The sequence below is a fragment of the Natator depressus genome, chromosome 3, assembly GCF_965152275.1.
Source record: "Natator depressus isolate rNatDep1 chromosome 3, rNatDep2.hap1, whole genome shotgun sequence".
Taxonomy (NCBI): Eukaryota; Metazoa; Chordata; order Testudines; family Cheloniidae; genus Natator; species Natator depressus.
This window is the reverse complement of record NC_134236.1, coordinates 99,393,857-99,417,673: the sequence shown is the minus strand read 5'-3', so window position 1 is coordinate 99,417,673 and position 23,817 is coordinate 99,393,857. Positions and strand designations below refer to the sequence as shown.

The window sequence follows — 23,817 nt, the reverse complement described above, 5'->3', positions numbered from 1 at the left end:
TTCTGTCTTTTCACCATGGTTTTTTTTTTTACTAAGAAATTACACACAAAAAAACTATTTTAAAATAACATTACATTTACTAAGTCAAGCACTCAAAATTAGGAAATGTCAGAATTAAGGTTGCCTGTGCAATCAAAGGAAGGTGAACAAGACTAGGAAGGTGAACAAAATTCACTAGTTTCACTTGAAGCAATTATTAATTGTCACACTCTTTCACTGCAAAAGTGAGCAATGAACCAGGTATTGCTTCACAATCTCTGGTCCAGCCAGTGTGTAGCTATAACTTTCAGAAGGAGTAATTCCATTAATTCTTCTGTGAGGGTGTGTAGGACCAGCCAGTGTGTAGCTATAACTTTCAGAAGGAGTAATTCCATTAATTCTTCTGTGAGGGTGTGTAGCTTGGCGGTGTTCCTGATGTGCAACAGGAAACCTTGCTGGCTGATTTTAATCATGAGACAAGAAGAGAAAAGAGGAAAAGGGACCTGCTCATTACAAGAAAAATAATTTGGTTTGTGAATCAGTGAACTTCACTTTCCTCCCCATGTGCAATTTATTAATTCTGTTGCATAAACTGGCTAAACTGGTTCTTGGCAATCGATATCATTCAACTGCACTATGCTCTTGTTTGAACAAAACCCAAGCAAATAAAACATTATTCTTGATTGTGTTATTTATGGACCAAGATACCAAACTTTGAAAAGGGCCACACCTGGCCTCTAAAACTGAGAACACTTTTGTGCACATAACCTTTTTCACAGGCCAGTTTTGTATGTCCCGAACTTCGATTCTCTCTCCCTCCCCCCAGGCCTCCCCAAATTTATTTGGGCACACTACTTAGGCAGACTAATCATTACGCAGTTTTCATGCCTGAATGCTATTTGTGTGCACTAACTAGTGTTTTTGTATGTACAAAACTGGGCCACAGAAAATTGCACTCAAGAACGTGCCTAAATTTTTGAGAATACGATCCAGAGTATTTTGCTTGTCAGTCATCCACATAAGACCTCACTTTTATTACTTCATCACAAAAATCAGATGGTGTACCTGTTCTTCACTTTGGTATCATCAAATGCAGCTGCAATATGGCTGTTCCTTGAAAGACCAAATTGTTTGCCACCCTCCAAAATAGCTGGCTCTATATCAGCAGCACAAGAGTCCTGCAAAATATAAATCATGTTATTGATTGAGCATATGAATTTATTATGTGCTTTACAGCAGTATAAAGCATACATCAGAAAATATAAAAAAGCTCTTCTATAGTCTCCTAGGGATGCTAGTAATATTTTTCAAGAAGAACTTCTCATTCTGAACCTCATCTGTCCAAGTGCTAAAGTCCCTTCATTTACCCTGGAGCACTTTAGAATATGTTCTTTATTACAGGTATTGGCTCTGCAACTTCCCAGTGTCTTTTGTCTCTCCACGTAAAATAAAGTTAGCAGGCAATATAATGAAGATTTATTTTAAAAGCAGAGTTCCTTTAGACTTATGTACTGCTTTTTCATCATCAGGGTATGCTCACCAGATCTTTAAATGATTTCTGGACAGCTCAGTGCATCCTTAAATGTAGCTCACTGACACTTATACTTTAAGGTGCTGTCTTATAGAGCCTAAACAGGACTGAAATCTTAAAGGGACACTATCAACTTGAAATCTAGCCAATCCTTAAAAAAAATAGAAGTAATTGCAGGTGCTACACCTGCCACTGAGTCCCCATGCCATTTTTTTTGTTTGTTATACAATCAGGTTTCTTTCTCTGTCTTTCAAAATGTTTTCTCTCTCCCTCTTTCCCCTCCTCACAGCCCCCCGTTGCTGTTTGAAAGACCCACACAAATATCAGGGAAACTGACTAGTTAATACAGAGGAAAAACAGGTACTATACACTTTGTGATATCAAATGCACAAACATGACAAACCAAAGAAATAAAGAAAAATGCTGTTTTTTTCCCAGCTACAGTGGTCTCTTTCAGCTACATTACTCTTAGGTGTTACTTGTAACAATAGAAGGTAAACCATTTTCAGAAGTGTGATTTTTTTTTTTTTTTTACTGTGTCCCTTAGAACCTTGATCATATAGCCACGGTCTAGCACTGTTCAATTGAAAGGGCCACAAGAATTATTATCTCCCCCAATACTCCACTTTGGGGTATACTGTGAAGAAGTTTCTCAGAGGATCTAAAACAGCACGATCTCAGGACAATAATACCACAGGAAAAAACAGACTTTGGTAACTCTATTTTTAAGCACTGTGTTTAACACTTCTGGATTGGCCACAGCCTCTGTCTGAGCCCTGATTCAGCAGGGGCCCTCAAAGTACAATGTGCTGTCTTGCTTGCCAAAGTGTTCTTTCTGTGAAGCATTTTCAAGATGTCATGCGTGATTCCCCAGGAAACAGGAAATTTCTATTGCAAAGAGGAAATTCCCCTCTCTGTAATTTCCCTCTTCAGTAATGTGATATTTTGTCTTTCACAAGTCACAAAGAAATCCTCACAACAGTTGAGAACTTTTTAAAAAACATTTTCCACAAAAACTACTAGTCTGTTCTGATTATGACAATCCTCCATGTACAGTAGAAGAGCATGCACTGTGACAAGTACACACCAATGTGCAATTAAAAGAAAAAAGGGAGAAAGATGTTACTCAACAGCACAAAACAAATGAGTGATGAATGTGAGATGATAGTCTTTCAGTGATTAACAAATGGATAAAGGTGAGGTAGTTGCACGATAATACTCCTATAATGCTGGCTAATGTCCAAAGCTGTTTTAACCGTTACAGTCTTAGCCTGACAGTTTAACAACTGGTAATGGTACTGTATATATAATATATCCACCATCGGTTGTTTAAACTTGGAGATAAATTAAAGTCTGGAATTGGCAGATGGATGAAGAATGAAAAAAAATGGACCTAAAGTGGACATTTCAATGGCACACTGGTGCATGTTACAATGTTAAGGGGGCAAAGTCTGCCCTTGGTTGTCTGTTTCTGGCCTCCAATGATTTCAGTTAGGGAAAAATTTGGTTGTCAGATGTCAAATATTACTAAACTATCTTAGTTGTTGCTACTTTCAGTAAGCACTGATGCTTGGGCTCAGTAGGAGGACTGGTTGGGTAAGGAATTAATGGTCAGTGCCACAAATGTTGCTGGGGGGGTTGGTAATAGGTTAACACACCTATTCATTTATTTTGTCATTATATTGGTCTTTTATTCATCTATCCCTTAAAAACAAAGCTTAAAAATAGTCATTTGTATGGAGGTGGAAGTGTCAGTGAGAAAAAATTGTAAAAGAGAACTGTTCTAGAAAATTCAGGCTTTATTCACAAGCCTATCTCCACACTCATTTCAACAAAGGTCAGCCTGACTTTATCTCTGACAGTCTGACTTTACCTCTTTCACAAGTATGTGAGTTAAAAGCATGGATTATCAGACCAACTTGGAGTTTCCTGGCTCTGTATTTTGTATCATAGCCTTAAGGTGTCCCACATTTAAGCCCAACCAGTTAATAAACCCTAACATCACCTGGGAGCCTCAAAACTGAACCATTTTATTAATTACTTTAACTTCACTATTCCCTATATGATAGGAAACAGATCAGCAGAAACCATTGTATATCACAGAAAACTGATAACCTTAGTGGAGCTGTCTGAGCAAATAGGAACTTCACTGTCCAACTATCTCACACATTCCTCTACAAATGATGCTGCATTAGCACTCACAAGAAAAGTAGTTTGTTAGCAAAGGAAGAAGGCAGCACCACAATTCACCCAATAGTGTTAAATAGAACAACTGGGGACCATTTGGGAAAATGCTGGAAGATACCGTGATGATGTCAAAGTCAGCTGTAATGCTGGCGCTCTTCACTTCAGTGACAAACAAGTCCTGAGAAGCAGTAAATAATATGAGGCAGAAGCAGCAATTACCAAGGCATTGTTCTCCAGCAAGACACATTTTAGCAATCCTAGCGGAAGACAGCAGCAAACAGGCGACCACTGTATTTCTAAACTACCTGACTATCCTGTGTCCTGTCTTTTTCTTTTTTTTTAATACAACTTCTTCATTAAGGGTTCAATTCACTGCTGTGGAGATGGAGAGCACATGAGTACTTAAGTCGTATGAATAGGGTGGGATTTAAGTATAGCAAAGTCTTGTTTGGGCCCCCTGCATGTGGGTGAATTTCTGTGCTGAATGGATTTGCACATAAGATTCTTCCAGAATGACTCTGTTGGCGAAATCACGTAGATTTCACCAAATTGTGTTAGCCCCCCCCCGCCAAAATTTTTTTTAAAACCCCAACACTTAAAAAAATTCTGAAAACAATTCAAATGCTTTATTTCAACATTTTCAAAATGAAACATTTTGATTTTTTGGTTCAAAATTATTTTTCATTTTAAAATTTTCTTTAGCTTTATCTAAATGATTTAAAGTGTTCAAAATCGAAACACAATGTTTTGTGCGCAACCTAAAATTATTTTTTGATTTGCTGAAAATTTTTAATAAATTTGTATGAGTCAGCCCAAAATGATTTTTTCCACCAATTTTCCAGAATTACCAGTAAACCGAAAAATCCATTATTTGCCCAGTTCTACTGAGCAGGATTTAGGTAAAAATAAATAAATAAATAAATATAAAAAAGCTAGATTACTTAAGGTGCTTTTGAATATGCAGAATTCGAAAACACTTTTATTTTTCAAAAGAGAAACTTCAGGGGTGTTGGTACATGTGAATTTTTCACACATTTTTATTCAGATTGTCACTTTGCGCAATATATGTGGATTACACAATTCACCATGGTTCCATGTACCTCATGTGTAAATTCCATCTCTTTATTAAACAACAACATTAAACAATAACAATTATTGTAAATAACATTAAACATTTAACTAATATGAACTAATATTTATTCCTCTTAATTTTGCCCTTGAAAAATGGCTAGTATAAATACACACGTATTCAGACACTGGAAAGAGTCTCTCAGATTTGTAGACAGAAGTCAGCCAAGCAACGGAAACAAAATAAATAAACAAAGAAAGAAACAAACCCTTCTCTCAAACAGCCTGACTTTCTCTCTTTCATGAGAGTGGGAGAGTGGCAAAATGGATTATCACCTTTATCTTGGAGTTTCTTCGCTCTGTATATTTGTGTCATAGACTCAGTGTTTTCGAACTGTATAATTTTTTTTATTGAAAATGGAAACGTATCAGTTTCATCATGTTACAATTTCGCCATCTTGTGGGTAGTAATCAAAAGTGTTGCTTTAGTTCCTATATAAATAGGCTGGGCAGAATTCAATTTTAATTTTTTTTATAATTTCAATGGGTACTATAAATGTTTATTTTAAGCATTTTTAAATTTGTATCAATTTACATTTTCACCATTGCTCAAATTATGGGTATGAAGCATTTTTTTATTTGTATTGATTTAAATTTTCATGATTGTGGGAAATTATAAGGGTGGTCAGACAACTCAGACAACACAGCTACAGAGTTGCAACAAACTTCTGGGTTTGTACAAAAACAAACTCAAGACCGTGGATTTTTTCACAATACTTTCCAATTTACTATTTCAAGCCCCTGAACTATTTGTCCAGGAAAATGCTTTGCCAACTTTTAATATTTCTGTATTGGAGCAGGAACAACTTTCTCTAACAGTTTAATCATCTGAGCTCCTTTACTGAGATACACATTTTTAAAATTCTTTCCAATAACACCCAGTTTTGCAGGCCAGGAGTTTGAAGCCTGAAATTCTATTCCACACTGATTAGGCCTCAACTGGAATATTGCGTCCAGTTCTGGGAGCGACATATCAGGAAGGATGTGGACAAACTGGAGAAAGTCCAGAGAAGAGCAACAAAAATGGTCAAAGGTCTAGAAAACATGACCTATAAGGGAAGATTGAAAAAACTGAGTTTGATTAGTCTGGAGAAGAGAAGACTGTGAGGGGACAAGATAACAGTTTTCAAATACATAAATGGCTGTTACAAGGAAGAGTGAGAAAATTGTTCTTGCTAACCTCTAAGGATAGGACAAGAAGCAATGGGCTTAAATTGCGGCAAGGGAGGTTTAGGTTGGACATTAGGAAAAACTTCCTAACTGTTAGGGTGCTTAAGAACTGGAATAAATTGCCTAGGGAGGTTGTGGATTCTCCATCATTGGAGGTTTTTAAGAGCAGGTCAGACAAACACCTGTCAGGGATGGTCTAGATAATATTTAGTCCTGCCTTGAGTGCGGGGGACTGGATTAGATGGCCTCTTGAGGTCCCTTCCAGTGTTATGATTCTATGATTCAGCAGTCTTTTGGCTAAGGTTATAAAATTTCCCAGGAATCATCATATCATATCAGACCTGTGGTCCACCTCGCTCAGTATCCCGTCACTGAGAGTGGCTGATACCAGAGGAAGGTGCAAGAAACACCATCTTGAGATAAATTTCCCATAGGGGAAGCTTCTTTCTAATCCTAATCAGTTAGTTGTTGTCTTAAATCGTGAAGCATGAGGAATCACACCCTTAACTCTCAACCTGTGACTATTTAATTTCTTTATCATACTCTTCTGATGGAGATCACCAAAGATTTTTGACACTCAAAGTAAATTTGATCAGTCTGTTTCCCTTTGTCCATTATTTTACTGACATATTCCAAGAACTCTAGTAGATCAGAGAGGCATGAATTTCTGATGATGTTCAATCAGCTGTTTTACTAATCTTTCTCTATGGCTAGTTTTTCAAGAGAGCTGAGTTTCTACTTAGGCACATCAGTGAAGTGGCTGGGTTCTTAAAAGCAGCCACCAACCAGCAGCTCCCTTTGTTTTAATTTAGTTTGAAAAATCTGGCCCTTATTTATAATTTATAATTTCAGCAAATTTACTGGAAGCCAAAGTATGATTCACTGGTCTGTAATTCCCTATCACACCTTTTTAAAAACAACTGTTACCTTCCAGTCTTCTGATATAGATGCTGATTTTAATGAAATCACCTTTTTATTTTTTCAATAGGGTTAATACACATGAATACCCATGAATATCCATAAGCACAGTCCACATATATACAGAGCGTACACACACATACGTGACATACGTGTGCAAAGCATTACATCCTAATATGATGATAGCAAGGCATGCATTTTTATAAAAGAGCTTTTAATCATTCAGTGTGGTCCTGTCCTCGACCATGACAAAAAAAGAAGCACATAAATGACACAACGCTTTGGAGGAATGAAGGAAAAGCCAACAAAAACAAAATCTGTGATTGCCATGTGACTTTCTGGAGTTCTTGGGAGATTAAAGAGGGGAGAGGTGGAGAAAGGGGATATGTAATGGAATCATATCATCTCAGTGTGACTCAGGATGCTACGTTTCAGAGTGGTAGCCGTGTTAGTCTGTATCAGCAAAAAGAATGAGGAGTACTTGTGGCACCTTAGAGACAAACAAATTTATTAGGGCATAAGCTTTCATGGGCTAAAACCCACTTCATTGGATGCATGCAGTGGAAAATACATTAGGAAGATATATATAATATATATATATACACACAGAGAACATGAAAAAATGGGTGTTGCCATACCAACTCCAACAAGAGTCATCAATTAAGGTGGGCCTATTATCAGCAGGAGAAAAAAACTTTTGTAATGATACTCAGGATGGCCCATTTCAAGCAATAGACAAGAAGGTGTGAGTAACAGTGTGGGGAAAATTAGCATGGGGAAATAGTTTTTGGTTTGTGTAATGACTCATCCACTCCCAGTCTTTATTCAAGCCTAATTTAATGGTGTCCAGTTTGCAAATTAATTCCAGTTCTGCAGTTTCTCGTTGGAGTCTGTTTTTGAAGTTCTTTTGTTGAAGGATTGTGACTTTTAGGTCTGTAATTGAGTGTCCAGGGAGGCTGGAGTGTTCTCCGACTGGTTTTTGAATGTTATAATTCTTGACGTCTGATTTGTGTCCATTTATTCTTTTGCATAGAGACTGTCCAGTTTGGCCAATGTACATGGCAGAGGGGCATTAACTGGACAGTCTCTCCATAAAAAAATAAATGGACACAAATCAGACGTCAAGAATTATAACATTCAAAAACCAGTCGGAGAACACTCCAGCCTCCCTGGACACTCAATTACAGACCTAAAAGTCGCAATCCTTCAACAAAAAACCTTCAAAAACAGACTCCAACGAGAAACTGCAGAACTGGAATTAATTTGCAAACTGGACACCATTAAATTAGGCTTGAATAAAGACATGGAGTAGATGAGTCATTACACAAACTAAAAACTATTTCCCCATGCTAATTTTCCCCCTACTGTTACTCACACCTTCTTGTCAACTTTTTGAAATGGGTCTTGATTATCGCTACAAAAGCTTTTTTTTCTCCTGCTGACAATAGCCCATCTTAATTGATGAGTCTCATTAGAGTTGGTATGGCAATACCCATTTTTTCATGTTCCCTGTATGTGTATATATATATATATATATATATATATATATATATATATATATATATCTTCCTACTGCATTTTCCACTGCATGCATCTGATGAAGTAGGTTTTAGCCCATGAAAGCTTATGCCCTAATAAATTTGTTAGTCTCTAAGGTGCCACATGTACTCTTCGTTCTTTTTTCAGGATGCTATGATCATCCTATTGTCAGCTTTTTTTGAGGAAAAAAATAATATGATTCAGGATTCAAGCTTGTCCTGAGCTTTAGTTGATAATCTGCTTCATTTACATGCTGGATGAAACATCCAGAATTCTATAATAGTGTAGATACCCCAACTACTCAATATCCTCTAGCCATCTACCACACCCATTATCATAATTTTAAGGCACCATTATTGACTCCTCTCCTCTTCCCACATAAAAGAGACTTCTCTTCTAAAACTGTTCTTCATAGACGCAATATACACTTACACGTGCAGGAGGTGAAAGTGGTGGAGGAGGAGAGGAAGAAAACTTGGGGGTGGTAGTTGTGCTCTCTTTCTCCTCTTTAGCATCAGGTTCAAGCTGGATCAAGACAGAAGCAGGGGTAGCTTCATCTTCATCTTCAGGAAGTCTGGCCTCGGGTTCTAGAGTGGGACACTGGCCTATATCTGCATTTTTGAAGGACACAGGCTGAGCGAAGTCCATGGGGCTATGGAGATACAATGAAATCAATAGGTCTCATCAATTCCTCTGCCTCTCTGTGTCACGGAAGAAGCTATGGTACTGCTCTGTGTTCACACTGGACCAAGCACTGAGTCTGTTGCTTTAAAGTGTTATCAATGTGATTTGTTTTGCAGAAGTTCCATTTCATTCACCATTCCCTTTTTTCTGTCCACCTGTTCCCTCCAGATCATTAACCTAGTGGAGCAGAACTTTTCCTATGGTTAAAGCTCCATACTAAGCATATTAATTTCCATAATCTGACAGCCCAGGATCTCAGCCTTATTTAAAAACAATGGCACAGAGTTCCATTACACTGGTCTATAACACCAACGCATTACTCAGGTAAGCTGCTGTGGTCTGGAATGTGGCCATAGAACACTCTGGTATGTTTTGTGGGCAGGCACTAGTTCTTGCACCCAGAAGGAGACTGACCTCAATAAATCAGACCTATGTCCTGTCAAGTGCATACTGCATATTGATATACCAAAAAGAACAATGGCTTATAAAGCAGTTTTTAGGTACCCTTTTGAGTAAGTTTAGCTTTTGACAGCAACTTTTCTCTTGGCAGATGAGGTGCTTATCACTTCAGTAACCAAAACACTTGTGAGCACTAGTAAGACCTACTTACATGGCATTGATGACAAGGTTCCATATGCAACCCTCAAAAGGGGGTATGTTCCTGACAGGTGCAGCCTGAAAGTGAGGCGGAGTCCCTCCCACAAAGAGCTTTTTAACAGTTATAGACTGATCAGTAGGTAGCCTCTGAGTCTGGCTTCTGTCTTCATCGACTTGAACAGTAAACATCCTAGGAAAAGATTAAAAGCAAATGAATAAAAAAGGATCTACTATGGCTATTGCTTGCATTAAAATCACCATTTTGCAGGCACCATTTACTCCTGCACCGGCTACCACAATGGGTGAAGCCAAATTGCATGATTAGCAACACCACATTAAGCAAATATTAGCTACTAACAGGTTCACAGCCACTACTATGCTTCCTTCATTAATTCTCCATCAGGGCATGGCAACACCAGACAGTGGAGTTGCAGTAACAGTAGCTTCTGGTTGAACTGAAAATAGTAGTCCGAAGCATGACAGCACTGACATGGTAAGAGTCAAGCCTGCTGTATGTGACATTATGTATAATCAAATAGGGCTCAGTGGGATATAACAGCATGGGGTCACATTTTGTTTGGCTCTTTATTTTCTGGTTTGTACTAGTTATTATCTTCTTGCTAGAGGACAAACAATGCTCTGGAGTGCTCTGATTGCAGGAATCAACAGTAGATATATACTGTACATTTTAAAAATATATGGTTAGTCTGTTTTGCGGGAAGGGGGTAAGGGAGAAAGCCATGTGGATTGTTCACTGTATTTATGCAAACACATGGTCCAAATGTAAGAGAAGAGGTCACACAAAGACAATGCTACAGAGCAGTGAGATAGAGGCATACACCCGTGTATGTCAGTGTAAAATTATTGAAAGATTTTTACCACGTTTATAACAAGGCTAGGAGGGTAGAGAAATCTAGCTTGTTAGGAACCTGTATGCTGAAAAGAAGAAAACAGGTACTAATACAGAGAATGTAGATGTAGAGAGACTGTGAGTTATTCTGATGGGTAACAAACATAACGTAATAAGGCATAACAATAACAGGGTCAGCAATCTATCTGCTGCTATCTTTGGGACAATCTGAAGCTGAGTGATGAAATCGACAAAGGCTGTAGCAACTTAGCAAGTCTAACTCCATGTGAACTCAGTGCCAAAAGGTGGATCAGAACTTCACTATGTTTGAAGGTGCAAGTGGAATGCTATTTGACATAATTTCTTTACATTGCTATACTGGATTTAATAGACATTAACCATGGGAGAGTAACAAAAAAGAGAGAGAAATCTGGAAGACTCTGGTGCAGGTTATCAAGTGTGCTGTTATTTTAGAGATGTTGAGTCAATTCTCTATTTCAGGATCACAAGAAGTTAAATATTAGGGCCTAAATATTTATACATCGGTGCCTAGAGTTAGACATCTAAATCCATGTTTAGGTGCCTAAATAATCAGTCTCATTTGTTCAGAAGAAGTGAGCACCTACAGAACACTCTGAAAGAGTCGGTTTCTGGGAAATAACCTCATTTTCTCAACTATAGATTCATATAACAAAGAAAATTCAATCCTCCCTTCTCACCCCCGCCCCCCGCACCCAAATAATACAAATCTTGTAAATTATAGAATATAAATGAATTAAAAAAACATTATCCAGGGGAGGCCCATTTTCAAAGTTAAGACACCCAAGTACATGTTATTTGGATGCTCATATGCAGAAACAGGCACTCAAATGTATGCACAAAAATTAAAAATTAGGTTTACTGAGTGCAAAACATCCAATCTCTTCATAATTACAGGTAGCATCATTTTGATCAAAGGACATAAGTTGTACACTATGCCTTTCTTAGATTCCATTCTATTGCAGGAATTGCTTATACTGTACATTGTTGCTTATTGACACCTTCAGCCAAGTACAATACTTTATCTCATCTTCAGATTACCATAGAAAACATTTACACATTTTGCAACAGAATACTACCATACAGTGCATTGGTCCTGAACACTATCCTACAATTATCCTGGAATGGGAAGCAATTCGTTTATAATTATATGGACAATTAGCTACTTGAAGAGTTTTCAAATGATGCTCCCCATATTTAAGCCTGAGTTGATGACAAGCAGATAAAGGGGTTAGGTTTAATCATTTATATCTTTTCATTTCCAATCCAGCCTGTGTTACATGAAGTGCACAGTCTTCATTTAATTTGTTTTTGTAACAGAGCTACTGAGAAAATTTTGAAGGCTTGATTCTAATATGCATCTCTCATCACTGGATGGCGTTGTAGAGCAGTTATGTTTTGATTTATTATAAGAGATTATTACCTTTGTTATAAGCAGTTTTATTTGGTGATTCAAGTTAAAAGAGTTTACCTGTATGTTTAAAAATTTGTATTATCATCATCACATAACCTTAATCTTTCAAGAGAGCATGATGGTTTCTTTTTTTTTAATATAAGAAAAAATCTCTGCCCCTACGAATTTACAATCTAACAAAAAACAAATGACAGGAAATGCTGGGGTTGGGGAACAAAATTGCAGTAGGGGATTATTTACAACAAACAGGTGAAAGAGTGAATTTCTCCTGAGCAGAGATTATAGTGAAAGAAGGCAAAGCCAAGAGAAATGATTTTTAAGGTAGAGGGGAGAAAAAGCACCTGGTGACTAGATGGAAGAGGAAGTTCTTCTAGGCAGTTGGGAAAAAGACAAAGTCATAAGTGGAGTTTAGATTAGATGACCATAATAGTTTTAACTGTAGTTTTCACACATTAGCTGGTCAAGGTGAATCATAGTGAGGCACCTACGGTTCACCTCATCATTTAATGTGTTCAATTACAATCTGCCCTGGATACATTGGAGTTCATAAAATGCTAGCTATCACATGTTACTTACAGTGTTTTATAAAAACACCTTTTCTCCTAGTGTGCACAAGCCCACTGAATATTTGTACAGTACGTTCCACAATTGGGCCTAGATCCTGACTGAAGACGTTGGGCAGTAACAGAATACAAATAATAGTAACTGCATAAATCCCTACACATCAAGATGACAATATGTTTATTGTCTCTAATGCAGGCATCCTTAATAAATGGTAATGTGCATCTCCTTAATAGCCTTTTGGTTGCATGTGTCTGAAAAAGTGGTAAGGGAGGTTGAGCTAGTGAAGGGATGAATATAGCTGAAATATCTGCAATGGCTTCATTGTGATAAAGAAACATTAGTGTTAATCCACTACTACGTATCTTCATTTTCTTAACTCACTCAATTGACATCACTGTAACCATATATATAAAAATTAGCATGTGGTATTTGGGAAAGGTTATCTGCCACTGCTGCTGTTTTGAAAGCTGTCTTTCTCCGCAACTCTTGCAAAGATGACTTACTGTTCTGAAGATTTATTCTTCATCCACACAAATTAGATTAATAAAGTACATTTGCCAAGTACCAAAAGGTTAAATATAGCAATTTTGATTAATGAAAATCTTAAGAGGAGCTGCCTGATAACCTCACTAAAGAATGTAGCCTTAGCCTATACAGTAATAAAATTAGCAGTCAGAAACTGCCTTTTTTGGGGAAGGTAAAGGAAAACAATGCACATATTATACTCTCCTCCTTTCATAAAAAGGAATACTGATTTCAGTCATCTGTTTATTATGGTGATTGAATTAATTGTACTGTGAGTTGTGTAGCACCCTGAAGTCCTGGTTTGTTACCCTTTGATTCTTTCTATCCGGATGGAGTGTGCTCTACCATCATGAAAATCGCCGGATTCAGGCTTGATGATGATCCTGCGTGGATCTCGTATTCCAGGGGCGATATGCACTTCTAATCGACCTTTGTTCAGGAACACTGCATAATAGGCCTGTAATGTGCGACAGTTATTAAAAGCTAAGCCACGTTCAGAAGGGAACTGCTTCTCTTAGTTTTGCATTTGCCCAAGCTCTCCCTTAGTAAAGCACATCCCTTCTCTTTTGCTCCACCTACTGTTGCTGGTGGTAGGAAGTAATCTCATTACACGCTCCTCAAGAACTGTGCCACTATCCTACTTAAGGCATAAAAATATAGTAACCGGCTGAGGCTGCACTTAGAATTCCAGCCACTGAAGATAGTGGATCAAATTTTGCCATCATACACTAGACTGAATCAGGAGTAACTTTTTTGAAGCCACAGGTGTTACTTTACGTTTACAGTGGTATAAAAGAGAGCCTAATTTAACCAGGAATATACTCAAATCCTGGCATCTGATGCTGAGAGCTAGAATGGTTGTTATACTCCTGGAGGGAGTTAAGATATAGCCATTTCAGTTTTGCTGTTATATTCAGTTGGACTAAGATACATAAGCAACATCTTTCATGACATTTTGCAACAAGGTATAAAGTGCCATTAAAAATATTTTACCCTTTTTACATGCATGTAGGGAGAAGAAAAGAGAATCTCAGCTCCAAAGCATCCCTGTTTTTTGCTATTACAAAGCCTGATCTTAAACCTTCCATGCACAGAATTACCATGGATCTCAATGGGAGTTCTGTGTATGGAGGGCTTGCAGAATGATTGCCATAATTACTCCAGTGACCAGTATCACGTTGTGACGGATTTCCAGGATCCATCCCATAGTCACTCCAGCAACCAATGTCATGTTCATGTCTATGTCCTGAAGTTGTGGAAGTAGCTCCCACCCTACAATTAATATCATGTATGTTTCTTTATGGATCAGCCATTTAAATGTGTTGGCTCTGGAGTATGTTCTTTCAAGCCACCAAGTGTTCTGTTCCAATACAACCTTATAGGTGCGGGGGAGAGCAGTGGAAAATCAACTACCAAATGTACTGTACAAGGAAAATAGCACAGCATTTTGTTTTACTATTTCAATAATCTCAAACAACGCCTGTAGTTTTTCGAATTAGTCACTAGGGTAGTGTAGAAACTGTGCTTTGCTGGTGTTAATTCAAGGTCTCGAAGGTTGTTAAACTAGCCTTTATTTTGGGGAGGAAGGGGAGATTGGGGTGTCATTTAAGCTGTGCCCTTGTATTAAAAACAAACAAACCCCAGTATTCTACAAAATCCCCAAACACTAGTAACATTCACGAGGCATTTAGGTCAATGGGAGGTGTGGGTTCACAAGGAAAGCAGAATGGGACCCACAGGAAGCTGGGGTTTTGGAAAATTACTGTAGAAACTGCAGTAAAATTAATTAAATCCAGCATATAAACATTGTCTGAGTAGTCCTGAGGAGAACCAAAGAACAATATTCTCGGTTACTCAGGTCTGATGAAAAAAAATGGAAGCAAATATAGGACACAAAAATAAATCTGGTATTTAGGCTAAAAAGTAGGCTCTGTTGTAGCAGTCACTTAGAGAAATCCAGAACTGATCTGTAAATACTGTCAAATCATTATACCAAAGAAAAACAACCCTGTGCAATATTAGTGCTTTGTGTTACCCAACCCAAGAAATGAAAACATGAATTGACAGAATTCTGAGGATTTAACCCCCCCCAAATCCTCAATAAAGCCAATGTTCAATGCAAAAGTAAATTGTGAACCCCCATTTTATTTCTCCACCAAACAAACAAAAGCTTTGGAAAGAAAAACCTCATTCAGCAGCACTGAACTTCTACTTCATCATAAATCTATCATGGCAATGCAGTGGCTGGGTACAACAAGCTGTGTGAAAAAAGCTCGGCAGAAGTTATGATTTTTCCATATCTTCTACTGTAGTGTTCTTTACCTGCCCGGTCTGTCTGCGTTTTCTCCTCGGGGGTACAGGTGTCCCCCCTGTGCCAAACAAGATGACCCCTGACTCATTCTTGGTACTGAAGGACAGGTTGATTTCTGTACCCATGCCAAATGAGACTGGCTGCAGTTCCACAAAACCTGGTTTGGGGAAGCTAACTGTGTAAAGGTTCTGTGGAAAGGCGAGAGAGAAGGTGAATTGGTATGACACAAAACAAAGTATTAACCCCCCCATAAAGTTATATTTACTAATGCATAGCATTGAGATAGACTATAATACTTAGCCATTTACATTTTCGAAGTGTTGCACAAGCATTAATCAGTCTGTACCATCAATCATTATTAGAACATTTCTGGAATACTAAATTTCAGAGGGAATGAATGGTTTACATAATTGCAGCCTTATTTCAGAATATCCAGTTGATTTAAAAGTGACCGCTTATTGTTATTTTATCTGACTGTTTTTCCTTTTCCTGTTTTTCTTTCACTTTTAAATCAATCCAGTAAAGAACAATAACCAATATGAACATGCATTGGATTCTATTATTTGTAAAATTTGACCAGAATACACTTTCTATTAATCATTCATCATTGCTTCACCATCTGCTAAGCACTACTGCTTCACTGATGAGATACACTCATAAATGAAGCACATATTGCCCACGGCCCAACTGCTTTGCACACTGGCGGGATAGTAGCACAATTTAAAGACATGCAGTATATCATCAAATAATAAGTCAATGCATTTTATATCAGGTTTTCTGTAACTGCTGCCCATTTGTGCATCATTCCAACTAGGTGTAGAGAATATTTCATAGAAACAGTCACTTTTTCTAAAATTACTGACAAAATGGTAAGTTGAGTGGAGTTGCCCTCAGACAGAGACATAGTAGATTGTGCCAGATGAGGAGGCAGACAGACATCTGCAATATTTTTCTTCGACATTCCAGAGCATTTAACTAGCTGAGTGTTATTTCAAGCCTCATATTTAGTATCGTCCTTTTATTGTAAAATTTACAACAAACCCCAAAATTTGTGAGATTCAAAAGAGTTTGTGTAATTCTGTTTGATTTTAAGGGGATAACAAGGCTTATTTTACAGTACTGTTACAATTGTAAATTAATTAATGTTTGTAAAGGACTTTGAGACACTCAAATAGAAAGTTTCAGAGTGACAGCTGTGTTAGTCTGTATTCGCAAAAAGAAAAGGAGTACTTGTGGCACCTTAGAGACTAACCAATTTATTTGAGCATAAGCTTTCGTGAGCTACAGCATCTGATGAAGTGAGCTGTAGCTCACGAAAGCTTATGCTCAAATAAATTGGTTAGTCTCTAAGGTGCCACAAGTACTCCTTTTTAAGTAGAAAGTGCTTCAGAAGTGCTGTGTAGTACTGGTATATTCTTAAATCCTGGTACGGTTACTCAACCCTTCTTTTTTCTGAGACAGAAACAATCATTTTTACGCAGCTTACTGTGTGAGAGCCCTTTGTGTGGGACCGTGCCTTAATGGGTTGTCACTGTGTAGCCTAGAGGTAGCTGCATTTCAATGATCCTCAATCTATGGTAGGTACTGTATTTTGTAAAGTGCTTTAGGATCCTTTATAATGAAAGATGCTATAAACAGTAACTAATACAAAGTTGGCCTAACTCTATTCTTGTTAAAATCAGTAGTAAAGCTCCCATTGTCTGCAGTAGGTTGGAGCAAAGGTAGGTTTTGAAAATCCCACCCTATGCATGCAGTATGTGATTGATATCTTGTGTTGTTAGCAAAACAAGAAAATCTTTTTTTCATCCTTTTACCCAAAGTAAATATGAGACAGACTAACCAACCTCCAGTGTGCATCCTTTGGTTACGCCAACAAAATCAGGGCTGCTCAGTATATTATATGGTGTTCGTGAAATTTCAATATCTTTGAGGCAGCCTGCATATTTCTTTAAGTTCACTTCAGGCCTGTAAAAAAATAAAATTAAAACCATAGCGCTCGTCATGTGAGTTAACATGCAACATGTTTTCTATGCCCACTATAGAGACTTTATCAATCAGACCCACACGCTCATGCATTCATATGCACAAAGATACTCTACTGTATTTTTTTTTAAGCACAGGTACACGTCTGAATGGGCGAGCATTGTGTGCGCACACACAAAGTACATCCTGCTTTCCATCGCTCATCAGCACACAGTACAGTCTGGCTACCATCATCTATCAGAGGTGTTAAAGGATGTTCTTCTCATCCCCCAACAAGAACAGTCTTTGGCTCTACTCTTTTTTTCCTTTAAAGGAGTGCTGTCACCTTTGACATTTAAATGAGGTAAACTACAAAATAGTAGGTAGCTGTCCTCCAGGCAAAGCCGAACGATGCAGGCTGGAAATCATAACAACAAGGAAAGACCTTGACTGGAAGACAAATGTTTCTTTCATATAAACACTAGATCTTGATGGAAGAGGGACTTTTGTAACTTGAAGAAGTTTAGGATGAAATATTTGCTAAAAACTGCAAGAATATTTCATTCCGAGTCTTGGATTTTTCTGACTAAAATAGCTTTCTTGTTTTGCTCTAATGGACTAAGATTCATTCCTTACATAGCCCTCATTTTTCCCAAATACCATTCTATAAAAGCCATAGTATTATTTCAGCCTTTCCCAGTCAGTTAACTCTCTCCCGCACAAAACACTTGGTTTTTGATCTGGATCCTCACTATACAGCCACATCATGAAGGGCATCCTACTGTAATTGCAGAACTCCTGTGCTATGGTTTGCATAGTCTTTCAATGCCAGGAGAAACGACAAAACCGCTGAGCATTCCACCATAACTAGCATGCTAGTGTGGAAGTAATTCAGAGACCTCAGTTCTAAGGGCACTAAATCAAGCCCCAGGACTCGTGGCCAAGTCGGCCCTTTATTATAGTCATTCGCCACCAATTAGCAAGAACAAACTGCTCCATGATCCCCAGTTTGAACCCCATGAACTCCATGAACCCTCCGCTATTCAAGCCATGGAGACTAAATCCAAAAGGAGGAGCAGTGACTGTAGCTAATTCATGTTATTACAGTCTTTGGAGATGACAACAAACATCTTAATGGGACATGGGGACAACCAGACCGACCAAACAAAAGAAAAATGTTTTTAGAAAATAACAAGGAATGAAAACTGGGGAATTAAAACTGAAAACCAGGGCATTAAATTCAGAATCCCGGAAAAAACTATTTAGTATGATTTTCAACGCCATTAATTACAAAATAACTTGATATAAACAGTTCATTTCAAATACATATTTTGGAACTGAAAGCCCTTCTTTGCATTTTAGCCATCTCAGAAAGCAAAGCACAGATTCTGACAATTTTGCATCCTTTACGTAAATTAGACTAACCCTCTGGTTTACTAAAATAATCCAAACTCTGCTTCATTCACAGTCATTCAGTTATAGTCAGCATTTCATTTCTGATTCTTTACATCCCATCTCTACATCCCATCCAAACAGCAATTCCACATTCCTACCCTTTTTCACTGACATCTCCAATTTCAGAAATTTGCTATTTCCAACCTCCAACTCTTAACTAGAGTTATGTGAACTTTAACTCTGTATGAAATTTTATCTCTGCTTTCGTGCTGGGGCTTTAGTAAAACAAGGTCAAAGTTCATCCAGAGATTTTCTGAGATTCACAATAGCTTCTGAAAACCTGGGCTGAATTTCAGGTAAACCTAAGTAGGGTTTCTCTGAAGTAAGGGGGCTTCAAGGGAGACATGTATGGCTTTGTTCTCATCATTGGGGTTTGTTAATTTGGGGATTGCATGTTTCCGACTCAAAACCAGGTATTAACTTGGAGGTTTGGGCAAAATTGAATTTACACTTGAAAAGTCAAAGCAAAATTCCAGAACACAAACCAACCCAAACTGAAACACACGTGCACAAAAGGTGTCACAACCCCCCATTGGCCCAAGCTGGCAAGTTTCACACAGATCTGCTGCTAACCTTCCTGCCATTTTTAGGAATTAAATCATTGCCTTGGAGAACAGCACTTCCGGGCCCTGAACTTGTTGAACCACTAAGCTGCCCCATGCTGAGCAGAAATCCCCTGTACCTAGCTTTCTTTAACTAGGATCTTGATCCAATTAAAAAAACAACAGCAAAACAATCTACAGCAGACACAAGCAGCTATGTGAAGAGGCGAGAAAGGTATTTGCTTATGTGTGTGCACAGCTTGCAACAAGAGAGTGTTAAGCACATAGGAGCAGCTTTGCCTGTTGCAGCAGGAGCAACTTGCTCAATTAACAGCCCCAGGGGAACGGCGGGTGTAAATGCTACCCACAGGCTGCTTCTGCACTGCCACCTGAACCAAGCTGCACTTATTCAATGCATGCAAGTCATGCAGATATTTAATTATTTTTACCTTGCTTTCATACTAGGATAAAAGAGAGGAAAAAAACAATTTTATTTTTAATTACATTCATTGTAGAAAATGATATTCATGATCTAGATTCAGAACATTTCAGATTGGAATTGATCTAGATCTCCCAGTGAAAACAGATGCTGGTTGGTGAGATTCTTTTAATTTAAATAAATATACACCAGGCCTTAATAGGCTAGCACAGTTAACAGTGTTATTCCCCTCCACACATTCTCCCATAAAATGTCATATTGATCAGTAAATTGTTTTATTATTTGTTACTACAATTAGTCCTCAGTAAAATAAAATCATGAAAGAACTGTCAGGAGATGGGTCTGGGACTGATACAGCCTGGCATTTACAAAGTCACAGGTATCTCGATGTCTGCTGCTTGCAGCAGCTCAGATGATCTTTATCTTTGATAGTAATTTATTGTAACATGCATCTTGCACCAGGTCACAACTGATGAATCACAGCTGCAGGCACAATGGTTCCCACAGTTTCAAATAGCTAGGGTGTTCTTGGTTTCCTAAGCAACCAGAAAGGATATGCCTAGGAGTAATTTCTTCATATAATTTGGCACACGTCCGTGTGACTTCACAATTACATAATGCAATGTGAGACATCATGAGGGAAACAGCTTGGCTTTTTTATTACAAGGTAAACTGATATCAGAGGTACCGTAAATTAAACGTAATAAATTAACAATATCCCTGTTCTCCCCTTGGTTGTGAAACAGCCTCCTAAAGTATAGCTAGGCTTCCTGGTGCACAAGGTGACTTTTTGACTGTCATTATGAAATGTAAATGAAGTTGACCCAGATTAATAGGCTTGTTTTTGTTATAGTTCATCTCCTTGTTGTAGTCAGTTTTTTTTGTGTTGCAGAAATAGCTGAGCATTCACTGAATCCCAACAATATTTTTCAGATTATTTAAAATCCCCTTGTTAAATTCCAGCATCTCATATCCCATTTCTTAAATACTTAAGCACAGGGAAAAAAACATGCAATATATTTTATTCATAATGAAATGTACTGTGGAGAAGTTTTGCCCGAGTAAGCAGTTGAGGATTGGACTCTCAGAAAAAATAAAATAAAATGAAATTAACCACATTTCATTGCATTTAAAGTACACTGCATGATATTTTAAATCTATTCAATATAAATTATTGAGCACAAGGAATTTTATCTTACTGAAGAGTTCAAGAATGGAACTCTTGTCTTCAAATCGATTTTAAAATAAGTACAACATGCCATACATTTTATGTAACACATATTGAAAGTATACTAGGCAATGATCCTGCAAAGACTTATGCAATCATTTCATGTTAAGTAAATGAGTAGTTTCTGACTTCAGTGAGACTACTGATGTTTGTAAAATTAAACATGTACTTAAGTCATTGCAGGACTTGGGCCTTTCTCTGAGCTACAGGTTTGGAACTGCAAATTCCATTGTTATAGGAAGCAAAGAAATGTACGGAGAAAGAGAAGCCCAGTTACATCATTATGGTTCCATACACAGCATCAGGAGCCTTTACTGTAGTATAATCAAAGCTCACAGTGTATTTCAAATGGAGCAGTGAACAATTTGAGCCATCTTAAGGTGTGAGAGGGCAATTACAGAGGAAATAACACTCAAGAGGATCAATGCCAAGGACCTTTTGTCCTGCATTGGGAATGGAATTCACCATTCTCCTGGCAAGTAAACTTGAGGAGAAATAGGTACCTATAATAAACTTACATTATCTGCCCTCCCAATAGGCAAAGATATTGTTTTAAGTCCAATTACCTCAGGTTTCTGAGAGTTGGCAATCCACCAAAATATATTTTCTCATCAGCTTTCAAGTTGAGACCAAAATGGCTTCCTGTAGAAGATGTTGCGATGATCTCTTCCTGATTAGTGTCTATGTCTACAATTGACACATTGGCTGGAAAAGATTAAGAAGTTGGAAATCAGACATGAACTCTATATTACCCAGTGGAAAAAAACAGAAGAAAAATAATTTTTTTGGAATGTAGGAAGTGGGGTAGTAACTTGCAGGTCAGATACTGGATTTCCAAATCATAAATTAGCTGGGTGGAAGAAAAAAAACATATTTTTCTCTGTTGCCATAACAACCTGAAAAATGCCATAGTAATCTTGTATGCTTTATTTTTACATATGTTCTATCCCCAGTTCTAACTGGTTTGTCTTCAGTGTCAGTACTTTATTCAGTGAAGAGTTCAGGACAAGATCAAGAATGGGGAGATCATTTCACCTCTACTTTGTCGGTTTGAATCCAATGCAGAACAGAAGTAAGGAAAAGCTTTTACCATATGATAGCTGCTCAGTGTCATACATGTTTCAGTTCAGGTCCTATTGGTCATATACTTACCTCACAAAACAAACCCCATCCCACACACAATTGCCAGGATTCTCAACCAAGGTGGAACACAGAATGGATATTGAGACTAAACTCCCCTCTCACCCCTGTAGTTCCTGCCTAGATTCTTTAGCCTCTACTTGTACAAAAGCTAAAGCTATGGCACTATTTGAAAACATACTTAGTTTCTGCAATCTGGGTTCCAATGTCCATGACACTGTGCAAGATGTTACTTATAATAGCTGCTGTGTTTATTTACATAATTATTGCACTACCAGTATTTAACTCATTACTTTTTAAAGCACGGTGGGATACCCAGAGTATGAAAAGCATTGTAAAGCCTAAAACCAATTTCTACTCTAACAGAAACCGGATAGGTTTGTTTTATGAACTTTAAACAACATCAGGGAACTGCATGAAGAAATCATTTTTCACTCAAATGCATTTTAGAATGTAATTTAGCCAGCTGTTAGGCAGAATTATGCCTGAAAATTAAGCTACCGGTTTCAAAAGAAAATCATAAAAGACCTGGTTGACACTGCAATCAGTCATTTCTAACCTAAGCCACCTGCAACCTAAGCAAAAGAAGTTGCTAAATCACTTTCTTATAGAATTTTCTAATCCAGCAATATTGTACATCATCTTCCCCGTGATTAGATGGTTAGCTGTGCTGGATAGGGTAATTAGAGCACTTCTGATGTTATCACTGTAGGAACTCACCTTGTTTTTGGATTCTTGAGAGGGTGAACGATTTCCATTTCCCATCGTTATGGTTTTGGTTGCCAATAGCAGAAGTTGTACCTGAACCTAGATCGTAGCTGACTTTTATATGCCCATCACTGAGCTCTACGCTCATGAAATCTTTCTGTTAATGAGACAGATTAGACACATTGTTTAGACACACTGGAAGACTGGTTCCTGTTCTCTGTGATAAGCAATATTTAACATGAAACAATTGTTTATTTTCTGAGTGACAATGTACAGGGTTTTTATTTAAGTTGTTAAACTCCTCAGATATTTATTGTCCCTAACTTCAAGTACACTGAAATGTACTGTCAAATAGTTTTTTTCTTTACTTCCTACCTTCTTATGCAGGTCACCGGCTAAATTGGTGGGCTGTTCTGCAATTTCCCTCTAGTCAGTGATATACCCCAAATGGAATTGGGTAGTTCAGTTTGCTATAATTCCTATCAGCCACTGGTGCTGATATTTAAATACCCTGAAGTTGTAGCATTGGTGGCTGACTGGAGCTGTGGTACAATAAACTACAATATCCAGGGCAAACAAAGGCTGGTAGGATGCAGGGGGGGGGGGGGGGGGAATTTCTAGCTCACGAGGGAGCCAGAGACCAGGCTAATGGAGAAGGTAGGACTTGAGAAATGGGGAACTACTAATGCAGGGGCATTTAACCATCAGAGAAGTTTTAATTTTAGTACTTGTTTCTCTCACGGTGCTCCTACCAAACCTAGTGTGAGCCCACATTTTAAGAGAAATGATTTCATGGACTACCTGTGTTTCCATTGTATGGCTCGCTCACACACCCTCCTACTCACAACTGCAAAACATCCCTAGAGCAACTACCACAGTTGCTTACATGAAAAAGTAATCTTATGAA

General features: G+C 37.9%; 1 protein-coding gene across 1 annotated transcript in view; it reads right to left on the bottom strand.

Annotated features, from left to right (window-relative positions):
• LAMA2 (laminin subunit alpha 2) overlaps positions 1–23,817 on the bottom strand; it is a 472,624-nt gene that overhangs the window by 12,505 nt on the left and 436,302 nt on the right. Inside the window, exons 51-58 of the mRNA XM_074948401.1 lie at positions 22,923–23,067; positions 21,629–21,767; positions 17,281–17,401; positions 15,448–15,624; positions 13,434–13,582; positions 9,747–9,923; positions 8,885–9,104; positions 1,045–1,157 (exon numbers count right to left, since the gene is read on the bottom strand). Of these exons, the coding sequence (XP_074804502.1) occupies positions 1,045–1,157; positions 8,885–9,104; positions 9,747–9,923; positions 13,434–13,582; positions 15,448–15,624; positions 17,281–17,401; positions 21,629–21,767; positions 22,923–23,067 (1,241 nt within the window). The remainder of the gene's footprint in view (positions 1–1,044; positions 1,158–8,884; positions 9,105–9,746; positions 9,924–13,433; positions 13,583–15,447; positions 15,625–17,280; positions 17,402–21,628; positions 21,768–22,922; positions 23,068–23,817) is intronic.